The 16,026-nt window shown below is 39.4% G+C and overlaps 1 protein-coding gene across 7 annotated transcripts; it reads right to left on the bottom strand.

The window, feature by feature from the left end:
• Positions 1-964: 964 nt before the first annotated feature.
• ZBED5 (zinc finger BED-type containing 5) lies at positions 965-6,244 on the bottom strand. 7 transcript variants are annotated; one of them, XM_066365789.1, is made up of 4 exons: positions 6,048-6,244; positions 4,481-4,559; positions 4,312-4,375; positions 965-3,248 (listed from the first exon to the last, which is right to left on the bottom strand). In XM_066365789.1, the coding sequence occupies exon 4, from the start codon at positions 3,108-3,110 to the stop codon at positions 1,032-1,034; it is 2,079 nt and encodes a 692-aa protein (XP_066221886.1). In that variant the 5' UTR covers positions 3,111-3,248; positions 4,312-4,375; positions 4,481-4,559; positions 6,048-6,244; the 3' UTR covers positions 965-1,031. The 7 variants fall into 7 exon arrangements, with proteins under 7 accessions (XP_066221886.1, XP_066221892.1, XP_066221888.1 ...); XM_066365795.1 differs by having other exon boundaries at positions 965-3,243; XM_066365791.1 differs by lacking the exon at positions 6,048-6,244 and adding an exon at positions 5,700-6,038.
• Between the last annotated feature and the right edge of the window lie 9,782 nt (positions 6,245-16,026).

Genomic DNA, 16,026 nt, shown 5'->3' with positions numbered 1-16,026 from the left:
TGAGTCGGTGATCTGTGTTGTGAAGACTAGAGATAGGAATGTCAGTCAGAAATTTTTATAGTATTCTAAGAATAAACTGATCAAGGTTTTGAGTCTAATCATCTTCAAGTATAGTGAAGTCTCATTAATTTAGACTACAGTGTATGGAATTTGCAATAATGTAGGAACTGAGAAATAAAGAAGATACCTGAAAATGTTTTTCATACTTCTTCCCCTCCTCCCCAATAGTTCAGCTTGAATCAGAGCTATGACATTCTTAGTGACGTCTACCCAACAGCTACACTGAATTCTAGGTAATAGTATAACTGAGCCAAAATCATAAAGGGTAGCATTCTATAAACATGCAGAATATATATATGTAATATATCGTGCCCTATTTCAGTTTTTTGTTTGCCTTCCACATTTTTTCTTCAATGAGCATCACTTCAGTAAGGTCTTTTGTCAATAACAGATACACAGAGCTGGATAAAACCCTATAAACTCAATCCAACTGGGAATCATGAGACCACCATATGTCACAGTTGAGGCAGACACAAAAAATAAGGCCAAAATACAAAGATATAGAGAGTGAAGGTACCTAAGATAAATTAAGTCAAAGTGTTGAAAAGCAAACAGCAATTTGTCAGGAAGCAAGAAGGGGAAGAAATAGTTTTTTTGAGACCTGAAAGCATCAGTGTAATGTTTAGGGAATGGCAAGAAATCCCATGTGATTGGTGGGCTGCAGGGTAGGCACAGCTTGCAAGATTGGTAGGGATTAGATCCTAAAGAGGTACATTATATTAAGGAACTGGGACTTTATTTTGTGAATCAAAATACAGTTATGACCATGGAACTCTCTGAAATTATAATGTGAAAATGAAATACCAATAATACACATTTAAAATTCTGATTCGCTAGTTTTCTTAGAATCTAAGAAATATAAAAAATGTGAACAATTTTATTTAAAATCCCCAAATGCCAGAGATAAAGTAAATCATCTTTTATTTTCATCTTATATTTGGTTATCATGAGACATGCAAAACCCTTCCATTTTAATGAGAACAGTGTTTTTGTGTCTTTTTATCACATATACGCTTAATATTAGGTGTAATGTTGCTAAGTCGGATCCGCATATGAGGTGCAGCATCAAGTCTTTTCCTATATTTCGTTTTTGTTGCAGCATAATATGAAAATCCTGTTTCACACAGGTGCATTGTAGCAAAAGGAAGAAGTACACGAACTGCACGCCTTGCAATGCTTGGGTACTCTTGAATTAGGCTACTCCAAAAATCATTTAGGGAAAGTTCACTGAAATTTTGTTTCACTTGAGAATCAGATGTTAAATCAATCAGGCTCTCATAGTCCCGTGCTACTAATGAGGCTGGTTTAACAGTTACTGTAAATGGATTTCTAACCCAAGCATTATTGTCATTTGTTACAGGAAAATATTTTAACAGAGTAGAACGCAAACCCCTTAGGTGCTGCACAATGGCACTGCAAATATCTTTATCAACTGTAGAATTAATTTCAGTCAAAAAGTCACTGAGTGTAGGAAAACAATCAAAGTTTTCTTCTTCTACAGATGATGCCCAAAATGCCAATTTTCTTAACAATGATGACATTTTATCAAATACTGTAAAAACTGTCACATTTTTTCCTTGCATTGACAGATTAACTTCATTTAATTTAGTAAAAATATCTGCAAGATATGCAAGTCTTAGCAGCCAAGATAAATTTGTTAAACAATCCGATAGTTGAAAAGCAGAATCCATGAAAACCAACAGTTCACGACGAAGCTCAAAAAGTCTTACAAGAACTTTACCTCGGGAAAGCCACCTCACCTCTGTATTTAGAAGAAGTGCTGTATGCTGGGCACCCATTTCTTCACATAAAATTTTTAGTAGTCTGGATTGATGTGGTCGAGCTTTAATATAATTGATGATTTGTACGGCCTGATCTAGCACATTTTTCAGAGATGTAGGCATTATTTTAACTGCTAGTGCATGTCTATATAATAGGCAGTGACTACTGGTACTTTCAGGAGCCACACACTTTATCAAGGTGACAGCCTCAGCAATTTTCCCGTCCATTGCTCTAGAAGCATCACTACAAACATCAACACATTTTTCCCATTCAATTTCATGTTTCTGCATAAAACTATTTATGCAGTTGAAAATTTCTTTACCAGTAGCATTACTTTGCAAAGATTCACATAAGAGTAGGTCTTCCTCGATAGACTTATTAAACTGATAACGAACAAATACAAGCAGCACAGCAAGTCCTGAAACATCAGCCGATTCATCTAGTTGCAGTGAAAACCCATCACAGATTTTCAGTCTACAAACAAGCTCTTCTTCAATGTCAGCAGCTAGATCCTTAATTCGACGTGCAATGGTACTGTTTGATAGTTGTACTGCATCTATTTTTTTACTGTATTGTTCGTCAAACATCCTCATCACGACATCTTTTGCACAAGGTTTGATAAGCAATTCTCCAACAGTATGAGCCTCTCCACTCAGGGCGATATGGTAACTTACATTGTACGATGCCTCTGTAGCACTTTCATTATCTGTATTGACAATTTTAGGTGCTGGGGGCTTATTATTTTCAGGCGAATCAAGATGTTGTTTGAAAAAGCTTATGTCTTTGTCTTTATATGCAGCATGCTTAGTTTCCAAATGTCTTCGAAGCTTACTAGGGGCCAAAGAGCTATTTGATAAAATTTTCTTACATAACACACACTGAGCATGAGGTGCATCTCTATTTCCAAAGTAAGTAAATCCAAAAGACAAATAGCTTTCATCATATTTTCTTCTTTTTGGTTTCTTACTAAATGTTATTTTGTTGGAATTGGATATAAATTGGACCCTGGAAAGCTCATCTTCTGATTTTTTAGAAACTGAAGGCTGTAATTGTTCATCTTCACTTGGTAATATTCCAACATTTTGATCATTTGTTTCAGACACAATTTGATAAAAAGATTCTACTTCTTGTTTAAGACTTCCTTGTTTCGGCAATAGCTCCATAGGCAATGTATTTGTGGTACAAAACATGGTTAGTTTAGAATAAACATTGAGTATCACAAATTTGTTGAAATTATAAGACAGGATACATAGAAGATGAGCAATCATCAAAGAGATGATATAAAGCAACACATCAGTTAATTTGTAAATGCCTATGCATCAATGCGTTGATGGAACATCACACGTTCGTCTATCAGGTGATCTCTCATGCGATTTCCTGGTGCTCTCAGGTATGGCACACCTTTTCTTAAAGGCAGATTATCACATGGAAATAAAAGCTATAGAAATGAGTTTAGCAATCTTAAACTTATATTTTAAGATAAACTATTAAAATCTATTGTTAGCATTGACCTTTTTTCTCGGATTACTTATTAACTTAAAGAATATTAAACTGTGTAAAACACAATATGGGAACCATTAGGTAAAGAAATAATGAAGATTTGATGAGTGTTTTTAAGGGACCTTGAAGACTATGTCCCATGGCAGGGATTGGCAAACTTTTTCTGTAAAGGGATATACAGTAAATATTTTTGACTTTATGAGTCATATGGTCTCTGTTGCAATGCCTCAGTTCTGTAGTTGTAGCATGGCAGCAGCCATAGACAATACATAAAAGAAGGCACAACTGTGTTTCAATAAATCTCTACTTACAAAACCCAAACCATCATAGGGCACAATTTATCAACCCCTTCTCATGGTATACTGGAATCTCATTTAGCTTTCTGAAACCTACTGCCATTAGATACATTCACTGTTGATACTTTTATACATCTGAAGGTTGCTTTCAAGGCTAGCAACTAATATAATATGCTGTATTAAAAACACACAAACAGTTCAAGTTTTGCAAGACACAGAATTCTGCTGTATCTTAAATACTGTGTGTTGACACTGAAAATAAATTGTAGACCAAAAATCAGCTACTAGTTCTCTGAACTTAAAATTACATAATTTATATTACCCAAATTAAGACATTCAAAGTAAAGTACATTTTACTGATTATTCTGTATCCCATTATACTATAGATTAAAACTTAACCAAGACCTAAAGAAGACATAAATTCTAATTTTAATAGGTTTATTCCTCATATAATTTTTTAAAAATATAATTAAAAGGAAGGGTAACACAAATTTTAGGACCCCTAAAGAATACTACTAGCTTTCTAAGTTAAGAAATAAGACTTTAGTACCTCTCCAGATACAGCTACTTGTGATTTAAACTTTTATAATTTGGCTACAGAGTAAGCTTTGTAGTCCCCTATTAGATCCTGAATGAAATTGGTCCTCCCATTAACAGCCAGAGGGTAAGATACCTGAAACGAGGCGTACTCCCTTCTGGAATCACACTCTCCACCTTGGCAGTTTGAAATGCAGACTCTTCAAAAGAATAAAATTAATGGATGGGGTGGAAGGGGAGTAACCAATAGCCTAGAATGAGAAAAATTAAAATTAGACACTGCAAAAGCAGCACTAACTACATACCTCTAAGTTGATCATCCATTACAATTTATTTTAGATCCAGGCAGTGCAAATGATTCTTCATTGCAGTGCAGATCATGGACTGAAACAGAAGATGCTTAACATAGTAAATATGCTAATATTTTTGTCCTGTTTAATACCTTGGTGATTTCATTGTTTTGAGGTGCTCCCCAATCCACCTGACTTCATAGAAATATATTAAAAACTAAGCCTAAAATTTAAACGTACAGCCACACCTTAATTGTCTCTAACACTAAGCTCTGAAAGCAATGTAAAACGAAAGCAATCTATACATGTAAGTGCTACATGAAATATGCCTTTCTGCTGTAACTACTTCTGTCCCCTCCATAACCAATTCCCAGGTTACTGCTTACCGAGCGATCACTGTTTACAATATGTCAGTAACTGCTAAACCCCTCATATAGATTAGCTTATTTAATCCTCAAAACAAACCTGAGAGTCAGGGACTATCAATAAACCCACTTTAGCGATGAACAACTAGACAGAAGTCACGTGCTATCTTAACACATCTTTTAAGTGAAGAACTAAGAACAGAACCCATAAAGTTCGACTGTGCCTAGCCATTATTTGTGTTTCCCTGAATACTCTGAATTTCCCAAGCACTAAAATATCTGGTACAAGGAGCTGGATGGTGCAAGGAGAAATGGGTTACAATTGCCAAAAAGTGGAGGATCTCAAAATACCAGCAGCAGAAAGCCCTACTTCTCCATTATGGGAAGCAAAAGAGCAGTAGATTCTCTTCCCATAGTCCCTATTTGGATTTAGTAACAGAGAATTTCGTGGAGCTGCTGGTGGACCTAAGATTAGCATCCTTCTCTTCTAATGCCAGAGAAGACAACGGAGCAGGAAGCCTGTTTTCAGGAAGGTGGGCCTCAGCCCCACCTGTTTAGAGGTGCTTCCCTAACCTCTGGAGGACAGAGTCTGGAGTCCCTAGAGAGCAAAGTTTCTATTCCACTCTCTGAAAAGGGGGGGGGGGGGGTGGCTCCCTCATTTTTTGTCTTTCCGGTTAAACTGAAAGGCAGCCCAGTCCTTTCACTCTCACCATCAGGCGGTTCCATCCAGCTTTGAACAATACCCCCAGGGGCAGGAGTGCAGTCCATTCAGAAGCCTAGACAGGAGGAGGTGGGCGCGCGCGGGGGGTGGGGTGGGTAATGTACACACCGCTTCCAGCACCTAAATGCTTTTAGCAACGGTCACCTACATGTGTGTCCCGGGACAGCACCCCTCAGCTCCCCGTCACTGGAGCGCGATGCCCGCAGACCGCCACAGCTGGGTACACTTCCTGTTGGCGCCCACCCACGCCTGCACAACTCTTCAGTCGCGCCCCAGGACGGCCGCCTCAGCTAACAACCGCATGAACACATCTCAACACCCAACACTATTTTTCTACTTCACTTCCATCCGTGACGGAGAGAAGTCTCCGCTGCGGCTGGGCTGCAGAGCAGCGCCGCGGTCCCCGGCCGAGCCTGCGGCCGCCATTTTAGACAGCTCACGGCAGCGGCCATTTCAGAGCGCACCGCTCAGCCGCCGGGGCGGCTCTGGTCCTCACCTTCACCGAGGCCTGAACAGGGTCAAGAGCCAGTCGTCGCGGACTGGGGTCAGGAGGGAGGTGGGGGAGAATGAAAAGTAAAACAGGAAAGATTCGGGGACAGGGTGATGTTCTCAGTTCACGGATATCGCCTATGCCACCTCCACAGAGCTCCGACTCGCGGCTGGCAGGGTCGCTCTTCTGAAAATAAATTTAGCACCCTGGAGCACCCGAAATTACGGTCTCCACGAGCGACTCCTCCGATGCCCAATCAGCGCCAGAGTTGCTCCCTGCCACCAATCCTCGTTGAGTAGTGGGGCGGGACCAAAGGAAAGGACCAAGCGCGGTTGAGGCATTCCCTAGGAGCAGCCAGGGCGCTGGGTTCGTATGAGCTGTGAGGTTGAGGTCCGGTCAGGCGCTAAGCGATTGTTTTCAAACTTCCCTTGGTCGTTGTCAGGCCTCGTTTAGAATGCAAATACATGGTGCTACTACAGAGAGGATGTGATCCTGGAGGGCCGGACTGGACCCAAGAAATCGGCGTGCTCTCAGGGTCTGGTGCTCCGCCCAGGCGGCGGGGACTTGAGATTCGTAGTTCCACGGAGGTGCGCGCAGATGGGAGAGCCGCTGCGGCTATCGCGACCTCTTTGTTCTTCGAGCCGCACCCCAAGCCCAAGTTAAGCAACCGCCTCCTCTTTTTCTTGCTTTCCCACTGGAATCCGCGCAGAAAGCTCAACCTCCCTTCCCTTCTCCTCCCCGGCGCGGGAGCGTCGGGCTCTTGCAGGCCTGGCTGAGAGCTGAGCCCGACGCTCTTTAGGGCGCCCCTCCCGCTAGAGCTCTTGGCTGGTGACCCCAAATGGGGTCGGAGAGGAAGGGAGAGCGGCGTCCCCGCGGTGTCCACGGGAAAGATCAAAGAGTGCCCTTGCTTTGTCTGGGCACCTCTCGCAAGCGGCCCCGTCCCCGAAGGGACGCCTGGCCGTCTGCACCCACCCGCCAGTCCTGGAATACTGAGTTTGCTAGCTGCAGTATTCAGGTATTTTACACCATAGCTCTACTTTCTCCCCCTTTTTTAAACACAGCGTAGCAAAAGCCTTTGGGTTGTGTATTTTTCATTTTGTGGAATCCTTCGCGGAGACCTGGAGTCGGTTTTTCCAAACTGGCACTTTAAAATATTTACACTTCTTGGAGGGACTTGTTAAAGTACATTGTATTAAACGGTAGGTTCCATTGTTTGCAATATTTTAGCTTTTCGAGGCCCCGTAGAAATAGGTAAGTGAAAAGTGGATCATGTTTTCGTATCCTGCACCAATGACAGAAAGTACCCAACTTGTGGCCAAAAGCCGGGACAACTTTTATTTTCTTAAACATGCTTCTTTGATATGTAAATAAATTTGGTAGGCATCGAAAAAAGCTTAAACCTTACTTTAACACAATTTTCAGGACTGCTGCAGATGATTCCCTAGGATTGGTAATTAAGGTGACCAATCGTCCTCCTTTAGGGAGGACAGTCCTTTTGTAAGTTTTGTCCTGCCTGGAAAAGTGTCCTACATGCCCTCCTTTTTGATATTGGAAGACTAATCTATAAATGTCCATATTCGATCGATGCAGAGTCGATCCATTGCGTGTGATGTGATGTATTTGTATTTGACATGATGGTGTGTCAAGGATCTGTACAGGGCAGCCAGACGCGATTATGAGATGCATGTGCCCCACATGGAGGAAGACCTTGAGAGAGTGTGCAATATACCAAGCCTGCAAATGGCCTTGTGTACTTCTTACTGAAACACCAGCACATACGACATTGTAGACTCATGATTATTTCTTTCTCAGTGAATATTCAACCATAGATAGGTAAGCACAATTCACATTTTATTCATTATCTATTTAATAATTTCCAAATATATATAATTTTATTTACAGGTATTTTCCCAAAATTTGAGTTTTAAAGTGAAGATCTAACCTCAAACCATATCTATTAATAACGCATTTTGATTAAATAGTTGCATAAAACAGATGTTTTTAAATTAGAAAATGATAAATACACCCAAATATCACTCCAAATTAGTGGTTTTGTTTGATATTTAGTTTTACTAAATGAGTGCTTCTTTCTTACAATTATTACTAAAAATTAATAGGCATGTAAGCATAATTACAATATAAAATATTACAAATGTTTTTATTTTGCATTTGTCATATTATAGTGTATTATTGTTTCAATGAATAAAATGTTTCTTTTATTTACGATATTGCTTTCTTCAATTTATTTTTGTCTTCCTTTTTATTGTAAGAAAGTTGGTCACCTTATGATAATAGAAGCCAACATTTGCTCCTAAATTTTCTAAGGCCATCTCAGCAACTTCCGAGCTTTGCCTGTGTTAGACTTTCCATTTATCTTCCTTATTATTTTAAAGTTATTCCTGTTAAGTCTGTTTTATTTAAACTTTAACCACAAAAGTAGAAATCAATTTTGGGAAGGGATACAGTTTTACTTGAAGAGCAAAGAATTTCAACTTCTTTTTTCTTTTTAAAATTTATTTTAGAGAGAGGAAGAAAGAGAAACATTGATTTGTTGTTACACTTATTTATGCATTCACTGGTTGATTTTTTTATTACTTTTGAGAGAGAGAGACACACACAGGAAGGGGGAGAGAGAGAGAGATGAGAAACATCAACTTGTAGTTGCAGCACTTCAGTTGTTCATTGGTGGCTTCTTGTATGTTCCTTGACAAGGAAGCTCAAGCCAAGCCAAGCGACCTTTGGACTCAAGCCAGAGACCTCGGGATTTTGAACTGGGAACCTCAGCATTCCAGGTCAACTCTCTATTAACTGCGCCAGTACCAGTCAGGCTCAGTGGTTGATTCTTGCATGTGCCCAGACTGGGATCAGACTTTCAGCCTTGGCATATTGGGTTGACTCTAACCAACTAAGCTACCTGGCTAGGGCTAAGAAATACATTTTTTAATTGCAGGAGTTGTCTAGCTTCATAATAATGTTGGAATAATATCCCATATTACCATGTTTTATATTTCAGAAAAACCTTTTACATATATGTTCCCACTTTAGTCTTCATACATCTTGTTTACATCTTCATGAATTTGGAAAATCCAAAACATTCAACTGATAACAAATTCAACTAAAGCAGTGGTTCTCAAACTTTTTGAAGTTGGGGCACATTTAAAATCCTACAAATATTTGATAAAATACAACACAATTTTATGTTTAAGACTCTCAACAAAATGGGTATAGAAGGAAAATATCTCAACATGATAAAGGCCATATATGATAAACCATCAGCCAACATCATTTTAAACGGCATAAAACTGAGGACTTTCTACCTTAAATCAGGAACAAGACAGGGTTGTCCACTCTCTCCACTCTTATTTAACGTGGTGCTAGAAGTTCTGGCCAGAGCAATCAGATAAGACAAAGAAATAAAAGGCATCCATATTGGAAAAGAAGAAGTAAAGGTATCACTTTTTGCTGATGATATGATCCTATACATCGAAAACCCGAAGGACTCCACAAAAAGATTATTAGAAACAATAAACCAATACAGTAAGGTCGCAGGATACAAAATTAACATACAGAAGTCCATAGCCTTTCTCTATGCCAACAATGAAATATTAGAAAACGAACTCAAAAAAATAATCCCCTTCACGATTGCAACAAAAAAAATAAAATACCTAGGAATAAACATAACAAAGAATGTAAAGGACCTATATAATGAAAATTACAAAGCATTGTTAAGGGAAATCGAAAAAGATACAATGAGATGGAAAAATATTCCTTGTTCTTGGATAGGAAGAATAAATATAATCAAAATGGCCATATTACCCAAAGCAATATACAAATTTAATGCAATTCCCATCAAAATCCCTATGAGATTTTTTTAAAGAAATGGAACAAAAAATCATCAGATTTATATGGAACTATAAAAAACCCCGAATAGCCAAAACAATCCTAAGGAAAAAGAATGAAGCTGGGGGCATTACAATACCTGACTTTAAACTATATTATAGGGCCACAATAATCAAAACAGCATGGTATTGGCAGAAAAATAGACACTCAGACCAATGGAACAGAATAGAAAGCCCAGAAATAAAACCACATATATATGGTCAAATAATCTTTGATAAAGGGGCCAACAACAGACAATGGAGAAAAGAAAGCCTCTTCAACAAATGGTGTTGGGAAAACTGGAAAGCCACATGCAAAAGAATGAAACTCGACTACAGCCTGTCCCCGTGTACTAAAATTAATTCAAAATGGATCAAAGACCTAAATATAAGACCTGAAACAATAAAGTACATAGAAGAAGACATAGGTACTAAACTCATGGACCTGGGTTTTAAAGAACATTTTATGAACTTGACTCCAATGGCAAGAGAAGTGAAGGCAAAGATAAATGAATGGGACTACATCAGAATAAAAAGTTTTTGCTCAGCAAGAGAAACTGATATAAAAATAAACAGACAGCCAACTAAATGGGAAATGATATTTTCAAACAACAGCTCAGATAAGGGCCTAATTTCCAAAATTTACAAAGAACTCATAAAACTCAACAACAAACAAACAAACAATCCAATAAAAAAATGGGAAGAAGACATGAATAGACACTTCTCCCAGGAAGAGATACAAATGGCCAACAGATATATGAAAAGATGCTCAGCTTCATTAGTTATTAGGGAAATGCAAATCAAAACTACAATGAGATACCACCTCACCCCTGTTAGATTAGCTATTATCAACAAGACGGGTAATAGCAAATGTTGGAGAGGCTGTGGAGAAAAAGGAACCCTCATTCACTGTTGGTGGGACTGTAAAGTAGTACAACCATTATGGAGGAAAGTATGGTGGTTCCTCAAAAAACTGCAAATAGAACTACCTTATGACCCAGCAATCCCTCTACTGGGTATATACCCCAAAACCTCAGAAACATTGATACCTGAAGACATGTAGCCCCATGTTCATTGCAGCACTGTTCACAGTGGCCAAGACATGGAAACAACCAAAAAGCCCTTCAATAGAAGACTGGATAAAGAAGATGTGGCACATATACACTATGGAATACTACTCAGCCATAAGAAATGATGACATCAGATCATTTACAGCAAAATGGTGGGATCTTGATAACATTATAAGGAGTGAAATAAGTAAATCAGAAAAAAACAAGAACTACATGATTCCATACATTGGTGGAACATAAAAATGAGACTAAGAGACATGGACAAGTGTGTGGTGGTTACCAGGGGTGGGGGGAGGGAGGACAGGGGGAGAGTTAGGGGGAGGGGGAGGGGCACAGAGAACTAGATAGAGGGTGGCGAAGGACAATCTGACTTTGGGCGAGGGGTATGCAACATAATTTAATGACAAGGTAACCTAGACATGTTTTCTTTGAATATATGTACCCTGATTTATTAATGTCATCCCATTACCATTAATAAAAATTTATTTAAAAAAATAAATAAATAAATAAAATCCTACAAATAATTGTAGATGCACTATATACAAATTTCTGAGAAATATGTTATAATAATTAAGTCAATTATTAAAGAAAAAATATAAAGTCCAAGCGTGCTTTTATAGTAATTAAATGAAATAAATACGGCAAAATTAAATTTATTCTGACATTAAAAAACTTTTATATTACATTTTTTGTTATGCTTTTTAGAATTTGTAAAAAAGGGGTTAAAAATAAAAAAAATGACAAAAGTTATCTTTTTATATATATAGATATATTCTTAGTAAGATTTAGTAAATTCTGCAGGTCCCGGCATGAATGTGTTAAGTTTTTTCATTCTTGTGTTTATGAGAAACATAAGCCTGAAGTGTCCTAGTGATTTCTTTAATGTTTGAGCAGATATTTGAAAGGCAAACTCTCATTTCCTCGTCAATACATTGAAGAATTCCTCTCTTTTTACTCTTAATTGTGTTGAGTGCAGAAAACCCCCACCATACATATCATCTTAACTTTACACCAAACAAAGAATAGAAGAAACTTGCCTCTAGTCTTTCTGGGGAACATGGAGGGTAGTGTAAACAGTCCAGCACCACAGCTTAACAGCCTTTTGCAACCTAATTGGGCAAGTGAGGTGGGGAGTTGGGCAGACTGTCAGCTTACAGCCAATTCCCCACACCTCTGTCCCCTAAAAATCTTAACTCCGAAAAACCTGTTGGTTTTTTTGGTCCCCAACAGGCACATATTTCTCTGGAATACCATAGGGCACACCTGGAAATTTTCTAGGGCGCACCTGTTCGCCCTGGCACACACTTTGAGAACCACTGAACTAAATAAAGTCAAGTCTAGAATTTAATCTAGGTCCTAAAATCTGAAGTCTGATAGTTAAGGGGCTTGAAATGTGAGAACTTTTTCTGCAATTGCTGTCAATAAATTATTACATTTAATCTTAGCCAAGAGGCTGAGAAACAATGCTGTCAATAAATTATGACAGTTGTTAATGAGTGCCATTCTGACTGGTGTGAGGCGGTATCTCACTGTGGTTTTAATTTGCATTTCTCTAATGATTAGTGATGTTGAACATTTTTTTATCTGTTTATTGGCCATCTGCATGTCCTCTTTGGAGAAGTTTCTATTCATTTCTTTTGCCCATTTTTTGATTAGATTGTTTGTCTTCATGGTGTTGAGTTTTACAAGTTCCTTATAAATTTTGGTTATTAACCCCTTAATCAGACATATTGTCAAATATGTTCTCCCATTGTGTGGTTTGTCTTTTTATTTGTTCATATTGTCTTTAGCTATACAAAACCTTTTTAGTTTGATATAGTCTCATTTGTTTATCCTGTCTTTTATTTCACTTGCCCGTGGAGATAAGTCAGCAAATATATTGCTGCGAGAGATGTCGGAGAGCTTACTGCCTATGCTTTCTTCTTAGATGCTTATGGTTTCATGACTTACATTTAAGTCTTTTAGCCATTTTGAGTTTATTTTTGTGAATGGTGTAACTTGGTGGTCTAGTTTTATTTTTTTGCAAGTACCTGTCCAATTTTCCCAACACTATTTGGTGAAGAGACTGTCTTTACTCCATTGCTGGCGAGGATGTGGAGAAAGGGGAACCCTCCTGCACTGTTGGTGGGAATGCAGACTAGTGCAGCCACTGTGGAAAACAGTATGGAGATTCCTCAAAAAATTAAAAATGGAACTGCCTTTTGACCCAGCCATCCCACTTTTTGGAATATATCCCAAGAACACCATATCACTGACTCAAAAAAAAAAAAAAAAGGATCCCCTATGTTTATGACAGCATTGTTCACAATAGCAAAGATCTGGAAATAGCCCAAGTGTCCATCAGTAGACGAGTGGATTAAAAAGCTGTGGTACATATATACAATGGAATACTATGGGGCCATGAAAAAAAGGAAATATTACCTTTTGCAACAACATGGATGGACCTGGAAACTATTATGTTAAGTGAAATAAGCCAGGCAGGAAAGAAAAATATCATATGACCTCACTCATTTGAGGAATCCAAGAAACAATGTGAACTGAGGAATGGAATTGAGACAGAGGAGGGATCAAAGGGACCAGAGGAAAAGAGGACATAGGGAAAGGGGATGATAGGATGGGATAAACCTGAAGGGAAGGGGGAGGGTGATATTGGGAAGGGAGCAAGGGAGATGTTGAGGAGAATACGGGGGAGGGAGGATGCATTCGGAGCGACACTAGAATCTATGTAAACAATAAAATAAAATAAAAGAAAATAAATAAATTATATAAAACAATTGCTGAAATAGGTGAGAAAAAATATGGACAATGTGAAACTCAGACCAATAATGTTAATTTTATAGCTAGCATTTATAGACACAAAGCCTGGGCCAGGGTCTTTATACACTTTTAATTTCATAGCTCATTTACTCTTCACAACAACCCTATCAGATAATTATCCCTGTTTTACATATAAGAAAATTGAGCATGATTGGTAGATAACTTTTCCAGGTTCCCAAAGCTAATTGGTGACAGAGTCTACCTAGATTAGGTATAGTGCTTATTGTGGGAAAACTGTAAGCCATTTGTGTCCGGATGCGGTGTGTGCATACATACTTATATTAGGTAGACAACTATTGTGGATAAGACTACAATTATATATTAGCTAAGCAGGTAAGCCATTAAAAAAGAACTCGGTTTGACCTGACTTGTGGTGGTGCAGTGGATAGAATGTCAGCCTAGGATGCTGACAGCCTAGGTTTGAAATCCCGAGGTTGCTGTCTTGAGTGTGGGCTCATACGCCTTGAGCGCAGGCTCACTAGCTTGAGCATGGTGTCCCTGGCTTGAGGGTGGGATCATGTTGGCTCATGCTGGTTTGAGCCCAAAAGTTACTGGTTTGAAGGCCAAGGTTGCTGGTTAAGCAAGGGGTCACTGGATTGGCTCAAGCCCCCTGGTCAAGGCCCATATGCGAAGCAATCAATGAACAACTAAAGTGAAGCAACTGTGAGTTGATGCTTCTCATTTTTCTACCCCCATCTCTCTCAAAAAGGAACCTGGTTTGTTACCTGGGGTCCAGGTAAAATAACCGCTGGAAATAGTGACAAGAATTTTGAATGATATTCTACATTTGCAGCCTCAGTTGCTGTGAAAGTTCTGAGCAGTAATTCTCATGTTGGTTGCATGAATTCATTTGGGTTGCAGTTAGGTTTGCCAGAAGCAGATGATGAGACAGGAGCCCTGGAGCCAGTACTCTAGGTCAAAGTGTCCCGTCCCTGGCCTTTATTCTCCTCCCTTTGCTGGTTAGCATATATGGGCCCTGGGAGGGGTAGGATTGCAGCTGAATGAGCTTACAGCTGGAGGCCATCTAGGGCCACTGAGTGGAGCAGCAAGTCCTTTCATGAAGGAGGAGCTGCATGGCACAACATCATGTCTGCCGTAATATATATCTTTTAATGTAAAGGTGGTAAATTAGTATAGTTTTTATTATTTCTGTGAAAGTTATTATTGTGGTGGTGTGTGCTTTGTCATGTTTTAAGATGTATGAAACATTTATAAGAATTTTGTGAACACATGTATGAAATTGATTTATTGGCATTAGATTTAAAAGTGTTACAAAAGTGAGCCTGACTGGTGGTGGCACAGTGGATGCAGTGTTGACCTGGAATGCTGAGGTCCTAAGTTTGTGTGAGGTTGCCAAAGGAAGGATGCACAGGCCTGATGAGTTTTTAAGAAATTTATTTATGCATATGTGAACAGAAGGGCTGAGTCCTAAAATGATGTCAGCCCCTAGTGGAAACAGCCTTTGCCTAGACAGGACAGAGTTTGGCAGTATTCCTGCTGCAGGGCAAAAATTTCTGTTACCTGTGGTGGTTAAACAATGGAGGGGGTGGTGATTAATGACAAGCAGCAGAATGTTCAGATAAGTGATGGAGAGATGACTAACCGGCAGGATATCCAAGGGTTGGAAGGGGGCAAGATATCAATCAGGATTGCTCAGGTGGAGAGTTACAGGAACTGCCATGGCAACAGGTCACCATAAGTTCAACCTGGCTGGCTGAGGCTTTTGGTAAGGGGCCCTGGACCTGAACCTAACAGTTTGGAAACCCCAAGGTCACTGGCTTGGGTGCTGGCTCATCCAGCTTGAGTGCAGGCTCACCAGTTGAGTGTGGAGTCGCCGGCTTGAACAAGGGCTCATAGACATAACCCTATGGTTGCTGGCTTGAGCCCAAAGGTCGCTGGCTTGAGCTCAAGGTTGCTGGCTTGAGCAAGGTGTCACTGGGTAGGCTTGAGCCTCCTGGTCAAGACACATTTAAGAAGCAATCAATAAACAACTAAAGTGATGTAACTATGAGTTGATGCTTCTCATCTGTTTCCCTTCCTATGTCTTTTTCTTTCTCCCCCCCCCCCCCCCCACACACACAAAAGTTACAAAAGTGCTTATAAAGATTTACTGGCGGATGTGAGGGCGATCTGGCTGCGACATCTGTCACCCCATTGATCGCCAGGGTTGATTCCAGGGTTGATTCAGCTGATCTGGCTGGCTAGGCTGGTGTCCCCTTC

The sequence above is a fragment of the Saccopteryx leptura genome, chromosome 1, assembly GCF_036850995.1.
Source record: "Saccopteryx leptura isolate mSacLep1 chromosome 1, mSacLep1_pri_phased_curated, whole genome shotgun sequence".
NCBI lineage: Eukaryota > Metazoa > Chordata > Mammalia > Chiroptera > Emballonuridae > Saccopteryx > Saccopteryx leptura.
Note: the sequence above shows the minus strand (reverse complement) of the source record. Positions and strands in the feature narration are given on the sequence as shown.